Source organism: Astatotilapia calliptera, chromosome 23 (assembly GCF_964374335.1).
Source record: "Astatotilapia calliptera chromosome 23, fAstCal68.1, whole genome shotgun sequence".
In the NCBI taxonomy this organism is placed as follows: Eukaryota; Metazoa; Chordata; class Actinopteri; order Cichliformes; family Cichlidae; genus Astatotilapia; species Astatotilapia calliptera.
The window spans coordinates 31,522,485-31,530,002 of record NC_137443.1 but is presented as its reverse complement, the minus strand read 5'-3'; the positions used below and the strand labels follow the sequence as shown (position 1 = coordinate 31,530,002).

Genomic DNA, 7,518 nt, shown 5'->3' with positions numbered 1-7,518 from the left:
GCTTTCACTTCTGCAAACTCTGCAACTTCCTGTCAGCCTGCAACTCAGTCTTTCTGAAAGAGACACACACTTAAACCTCTAAATGCAATATCCATGCTGCAGCTTATATTTTTAATGCAATGGTACTGTTGATAATTATTTAACAATAGCAGTAAAATAATTTCCCTGCTCCACAAGAGTCAATTGTAAAGAGACTTCCACATTTGTTTTGTGATGGGGATAGAATTAATGTCTGTGAAGGTTCTCAGTCATCCAGGTCACTGTAGTCCAAGGAGCTTGGAAAGAAAAGCGTCTGGACTTCTTTAAGTTGTTTGAAGACATTTCACCTCTCATCAGAGAAACTTCTTCAGTTCTAGGGTCAAATGGTGGAGAGTCCCAGAGTTAAACCCCATGGGAGTAACCCCCTGAGAGGGACAATGGACCCCCTAGGGCAGCGGTCCCCAACCCCCGGGCCTCGGACCGGTACCAGTCCGTGAGTCGTTTGGTACCAGGCCGCGAGAGTTGAGGCTCAGGTGTGAAATGTCTGGTTTTCAGGGTTTTTATCTGTTTTCAGCGTTATTTTGTTATCGTTTTTATCGTTAACTCGGTTTTCCTGGGTCTTTTCACGTGTGTTATGAATAAATCTTATTTTTTTCGGTACCGGTACTAGTTTTATTTTGTTGTATTTATCCGCGACACCTTAAAGGCCGGTCCGTGAAAATATTGTCGGGCATAAACCGGTCCGTGGCGCAAAAAAGGTTGGGGACCGCTGCCCTAGGGGGTCTTTTCTTTCCAAGATAGAATTAATGAAATTCTACTGGTTTCAGGTCTTCCAAAACTGAATAAGCTTGCAAGTAGAAAGACAGTTGCAACTCTGAATTCAAGATAAGGGCACTATTTTTCACAGGGAGGAAATGCTGTCTTTTTATTTGAAAGAACTGCACACATATAACGAGAGACAGTCAGAATTTATTATTTGAAAAAAATATGGCACATATAACAAATTTAAATGTAATCAAATACACTATCAATTGAAATTACACCTTATGCACTGCTACAGTTTAATTTTAGATTTAGAGTTATATTTAATCTGTGTGGAATGAACGAGTTGTTGCAAATACAAATTTAGAAATTCCTTTTAGAACCTTATAAAAAACTTTGACACTCTCATTTCTTCTGACAAAGCTTTTGCTGTGGAGACATCAAAGTTAGATCTGTACAAAGCCTGCAAGCCCAAACTTAGCATTAGCATTGCAGTAATCAATTTTCAAACACAAACAGCAAAAGCAAAAGATGAAATTTAAACAACCTGCTTTCATAAGCATTACACCTTTATCATGGCATTTCCAATGGTTGAAAAAAAATCCAGTTTCTAGAGTCAGGAATCTTCGAGTATCTATAGATATCTGAGCCACCTGAGTGAGGTCTGACTGCACTGGACACCACCCCAAATGCCTTTCCATCTTCACACACCAATGGACCACCAGAGTCTCCCTGAAAGTATATACACACCCGATGCTTAAAGTGAATAGTGAAGTTATTACCATAAAGTTTGATTGTCCACATGATATTTAAAGAAATGTATGTACCTCAGCTGGACCTGTGTCTCCCTGAGAGCAGTAGAAGTTTTCCATAGTACATTCTTTATTGTCAATCAGTGTAACACTGGTTTCCATGAGTGTGGGAGACATATATGTACCATTTTTGTCTGTTCGCCCCCAGCCAGAGAGTATACAAGATTTTGGCAAAGTACCATTATCACGACTTGCCAGGGGAATAGGTTTCACATTTTTGTTGAAGTTTGCCTTGGTGCTCAACTTAAGGAAAAAAACAGATTGTTAGGATGCCTGGGTCGTCGACCCAGGGTTTTTTGAGTTTATGATATTATTTATACTGTCTAGTTTTTGGTTTCTTTGAGTTCTATCTTATGGCTTAGGTCTCTGTCTTCTTTAGTTGCTCGGTCTCCCCTATCACCTGCATCCCCTTGTCTAGTTCGCGTCTATGTGTATCTTAAGTTCCTATATCCCCGTGTTCAGTCAGTGTTTGTGTCTGCCCTGTTCCCATGTCTCTGTTCCCTTTGTAGTGCCTGCTTATGAGCCTGTGTCTTTGTTCAGTCTGTGTTATGCGTTTCCTGTTTTACTTTGAAGGTCTGTGTCTTATCTCAGTGTGTTCACTTTACGCTTCTTTGGTCTCGTCAGTTCTGATTTGTCCCAGCTGTGTTTCCCTCCTGTTACCCATTCCCTGATTGCTCCCTCTGTGTATTTAAGCCCAGTGTTTCGCTGTGTCTGTGTCACGATCTACTGTTTTCGTAGCTGTGTGTTCTGTCATTTCTCTAGTTTAAGTTTGTTTTGAGTTTTTTCAGTTATGTTATATTTTGAGTATTAAATTAAAGCCTTTTTTGAGTTCACGTCTGTCTCCGGAGTCTGCACCTTGGGTCCTATTCCTGCCTGCACACAGCCTTACCTAACACAGATATCAAAATAAGATTTTTTTTACAGCATTTTGTAATACAAATGAATGAAGTAAATTTAAAAAAGATATTGTAATAAAAGAAAAATGCAAATGGGAACAAATATATTTTCTGTGTGATGACATTCTTACCTTTAGAAGCATTACATCATTCACAAAGGAAATTGGGTTGAACTGTTCATGTGGAAATGTTTCTTCCACAGATATGCGTTGTGTTTCTTTACTTGAACGAACATTGTGAAGTCCGACTACGACTATGTAAGACCTGAAATGGTAAAAAACAATTGAATAGCCACAATTGCTGATATCGTGGTACATATAGATACATTTATTTACAAATTTACAAATGTTTTTGCGTGAGCCTTAATTTTATTATGGATAAGAATTTATGTCAGGGTCTCCATGAACTAGTTTTTGGCCTCATAATTAAATACATTTATGAAACTCACTTGGCGTGACAGTGGGCAGCAGTCATCACAAAATCCTCATTCAGGAGGAAGCCACCGCAGTACTTTTTTTGACCATCTGACATGTTCCTCTCCAAAAGCACCATGTATGGCCTGCTATGTGGCACAGCCTCATGGCCTCCAGTGATCTTCCCCAAGTAAACTGGGAGACAAAAAGAAAAATACTCAGTTAAATAGATCCATCATCATGCATTGTCTGTCAAATGCTATAAAATGCAAGCCACACAAAAAGAAAAAAACACCTACCTTGTTCTTCAAGAGTCAGCACAAGCACGAGTAAGGCCAGGAAGTGGACAGACATGGTGAGGTCACAATTCTACTGAGTTTCTAAAGAGCAGTGGCATCAGTCACAGTCAGTTTCTGTCTTTAAATGCTTCTTCATATCAGTTAGAGCAGGAAGTTGTTTTTTTGAGTAGTTTGCACAAGCAAATGATTTAGCTTTAAACCAGAAATGTTCAAAACCTCCAGAAAGCTGTATTTTCAGAAGTCAACAAATGAATTTTTATACAAAGTGTAATTTTATAACTAAGTAGTGTATTTGTCATATTCTATGTAAACATGTGTTTTGCATAGTTAGTTTATAAAGTGTTCGTATCTTTACAGCAGGAAACTATGACTGTGGTAAAAATGTGTGGCCACAGATATAAAACAGAGAGAGACGAGATTCTTAAGTAGTAATTTCTCACTATATTTTACAGATTTTGCAAAAGTCATGACTTTTAATCAGTAAGTTATTCCTCTACCTGTTCACTTTTTATGCAAAAAAAGAAATTCTCATATCAGTAAAGAGAGGTCATTTGGAAAAACTGGACTGAATATTATTTATTGAGATGATCGTCAGCAGGGTTGCAAATGTGTGTAGTATTCTGATGTCCTCTTTGGGTTACCTTCTTACATTTTCATCTTTTGCACTAGGAGTTGAAAGTGGAGAGGACAACACGGGTGCTGCACCACGAGCTGGGGATTAAAGTTTGAGGTTTTCACGTCATCACCACAGGAAGCAACTGTGTGAAGATTGTGGACTAAACTGTTGCAACTTCCATTCACTTTAGATAACTTCACTATCTCATCTAAAAAGTAGACCTGCATTCGAGTTCGACAGCTAGGCAGCTAATATGCATATTCAATACCACCTTTATTTATAAAGCACTTTAAAATAAACCAGGGTTCACAAAGTGCTGTACGTATAAAAATAGAATAAACAGAAAATAAAATCAAACGTGGTAAAAAAAAAATTTGAAAATAGAAAAATAGAGTCAACTTCTCAAAATGTGCCAAAGGCTTTACTAAATAAATATGTTTTAAGAAGAGTCTTAAACTCAGAAAGAGAAGAAGTCTGCCTAATCTGTAAGGGCAGATCATTCCACAACTTTGAAGCAGCTACAGGGAAAGCACAGTCACCTCTAAATTTATGCTTGGTTTTTGGCAACTTAAGGAGCTGCTTGGTGGCAGATCTAAGGGAGCAGGTAAACATGGCTGTACTAGCTAAGAAAATACAACCACTTTGGTGATACTGCCATGGAAAAACTCCCTTTTAACAGGATGAAACCTGTGGCAGAACCAGGCTCAGGGAGGGCCCGACCGTTTGGGGGTGATGAGAGGATGACAAGACAAAGACACACTATTGAAGAGAGCCAGAGATTAACTAATAATTAGATGCAAAGAGGTGTGTACACACAGTGAGTGAAAAAATAATGTTGAGTGAAGAAGAAACACTCAGTGCATCACCGGTCACATCCCAAGCAGCCTAATGTGTGCAAATACATTGTTTTTTAAAAAGATTTCTATGCAACTTTTGAATTTAGGATATGAACTAGTTAAATGGTTATCATAATTTATTCTATACCAAAACTAAAACTCAAAATACAGTGTGATACAGATAATACGATATGGTTTTAATATTTTTAATACAAATGCCTTTTGTTATGTGTTCCATACCATATTAGGCCTGATTTAAGCCTTATATTTAAGCATTATATCAGGCCTAAAATATGTGTAGTTTGGATCATTACTGTTACAGGTGATGCATAACTGCTGACCAACAAAAGGGTTATTCTGTCCTAACATTAGCAATTTAATAATTTAGACAACTTTTGTCTTGTTGGTTTATAATATTTTAATAAATTTCCTATACGGTTGTCTGTGTGAATTAAAAAACAAAACATCACGTTCAGTGTTGCTTTTCCTGACTTACAAAGTATTCAAAGACACTTCAGTTCTACTACACAAAAAAATTAATCTAATGGAATTATTTTAATTTACTTTAACCAACTCTGGAGTGGTAATACATTACTTTATTTGATACCTGAATGTATTTAATGACAAGATGATGTTAGTTTTTATTGGAAATGACACCATATGCTCTCAGTGTCACTTGTCCACTTTGTCAGTTACTTATAAAATAACATTATTGGTCTTGCAGAGTCAATTAGTTTTAAAACCCATAAATGAAAAAGCCTTTATAACTCTGAATTTAAGAAATGAGTGGTGAGACTTTCTGTAATGTAATAGTACCTGTTTTACACAAGGAGGCAGTGTTGTCATTTTATTTGAATTAATTCAATTTAAAAAAAAAAAAAAAAGATTACACCACACACACCGAGAGAATGCCAGAATTTAATGTTTAATGGTATTTGAAAAAAAAATTAGATTTCAAGTCATAATTAAACTGTGTGCAAATATAACTTTTTGGAAATGCAAATATAACTTTTTCCCCCCTTTTTTCCCTTGCAGTTATATTATAAATAAACTCTATTCTATCTAAATCCCCCCAAAGCCAATAAAACCATACTCACATTAGCATTGCAATGATCAGGTTTTGATCACAAACAGTGAAACCAAATTTTGTGGTTTAAACAACCTGCTTTCATAAGCATTACACCTTTATCATGGCATTTCCAATGGTTGAAAATATCCAGTTTCTAGAGTCAGGAATCTTCAAGTATCTATAGATATCTGAGCCACCTGAGTGTGGTGTGACTGCGGTGGACACCACCCCAAATGCCTTTCCATCTTCACACACCAATGGACCACCAGAGTCTCCCTGAAAGTATATACACACCCGATTCTTAAAGTAAATAGTGAAGTTATTACCATAAAGTTTGATTGTCCACATGATATTTAAAGAAATGTATGTACCTCAGCTGGACCTGTGTCTCCCTGAGAGCAGTAGAAGTTTTCTATAGTACATTCTTTATTGTCAATCAGTGTAACACTGGTTTCCATGAGTGTGGGAGACATATATGTACCATTTTTGTCTGTTCGCCCCCAGCCAGAGAGTATACAATATTTTGGCAAAGTACCATTATCATGGCTCGCCAGAGGAATAGGTTTCACATTCTCATTGAAGTTTGCCTTGGTGCTCAACTTTAGAAAAGAGAAAGATATATACATGAAAATTAAAATATGGGATTTTTGTTATTTTCTTTCAGTCCAGATTAACTTAAAAATGCTCAATATAATTACATAATATGGTAAATATTTTTTTCATGAACAAAAAATGCTAACAGTAAATTAATATGTATTTTCTGTGTGATGATATTCTTACCTTCAAAGCATTACATCATTCACAAAAGAAGTTGCGTTAAAGTCTTTATGTGGAAATGCTTGTTCCACAGATATGCGTTGTATTTTACTGTTTGAGCTCACAATGTGAGCTCCTAGTACGACTTTGTAAGACCTGAAATAAAAAATTTAAAAATAAAACATGAAAATATTATTTCTGAATAAAATGATGACTGTTTCTTTCAGGGTATTTTATTCACAAAACCAACATTACTAATGACAGTTGTTGACATTATCATAGCCCACATAGCTATTATCTATTAATGTGTTTTGAAATTTTAATGCGTCTTCTTAGTTTTATTATGGATAAAAAGTTCTGTCAGAGACCCAGACTTTGGTGTCATCTCAGTTGATAGGTAAATACATTTGTTAAACTCACTTGGCGTGACAGTGGGCAGCAGTCATCACAAAATCCTCATTCAGGAGGAAGCCACCGCAGTACTTTTTTTTACCATCTGACATGTTCCTCTCCAAAAACACCATGTATGGCCTGCTATGTGGCACAGCCTCATGGCCTCCAGTGATCTTCCCCGAGTAAACTGGGAGACAAAAAGAAAAATACTCAGTTAAATAGATCCATCATCATGCATTGTCTGTCAAATGCAAGCCCTCGTGTCTGTAATAGTTCACATAAAAAAAAGAAATTATAAACAACACATACCTTGATCATCAAGAGTCATCACAAGGATGAGTATAGCCAGTATACAGTGGACAGACATGGTGAGGTGACAGTTCAGCTTAGTTACTGAAGAGCAGTGGCACAGATCATTCATAGTTTCTGTCTTTAAATACTTCCTTGTATCAGTGAGAGGAGGACGTATCTGAGTAATTTGCATATGCAAATAATGTGGGTTTGAACCACGCCGTTTAACATCTCAAGAACCTGAGAAAAGTTGCATTTTCATAAAAGAACAGATGAGCTTTTGTACAATGTGTGATTCAATAATTAATGTAGATATATTGTGTCATATTGTATGTCGTATGTCTTTATTTTGTAGCTTTTTTGTAGCTTTTTCAAGTCAAGACTATTATTAACTTT

The 7,518-nt window shown here is 36.4% G+C and overlaps 2 protein-coding genes across 2 annotated transcripts; both read right to left on the bottom strand.

Moving 5' to 3' along the window:
* Window positions 1-914: 914 nt before the first annotated feature.
* LOC145424488 (granzyme G-like) lies at window positions 915-3,297 on the bottom strand. The gene is made up of 5 exons (XM_080297855.1): window positions 3,162-3,297; window positions 2,898-3,057; window positions 2,581-2,713; window positions 1,569-1,796; window positions 915-1,473 (listed from the first exon to the last, which is right to left on the bottom strand). Exons 1-5 carry the CDS (start codon window positions 3,214-3,216, stop codon window positions 1,315-1,317), a joined length of 735 nt encoding a protein of 244 aa, XP_080153981.1. The 5' UTR covers window positions 3,217-3,297; the 3' UTR covers window positions 915-1,314.
* Window positions 3,298-5,525: 2,228 nt separating this feature from the next.
* On the bottom strand, window positions 5,526-7,268 carry LOC145424492 (granzyme G-like). The gene is made up of 5 exons (XM_080297861.1): window positions 7,141-7,268; window positions 6,859-7,018; window positions 6,470-6,594; window positions 6,054-6,289; window positions 5,526-5,958 (listed from the first exon to the last, which is right to left on the bottom strand). The coding sequence occupies exons 1-5, from the start codon at window positions 7,250-7,252 to the stop codon at window positions 5,791-5,793; spliced, it is 801 nt and encodes a 266-aa protein (XP_080153987.1). The 5' UTR covers window positions 7,253-7,268; the 3' UTR covers window positions 5,526-5,790.
* Window positions 7,269-7,518: the final 250 nt, after the last annotated feature.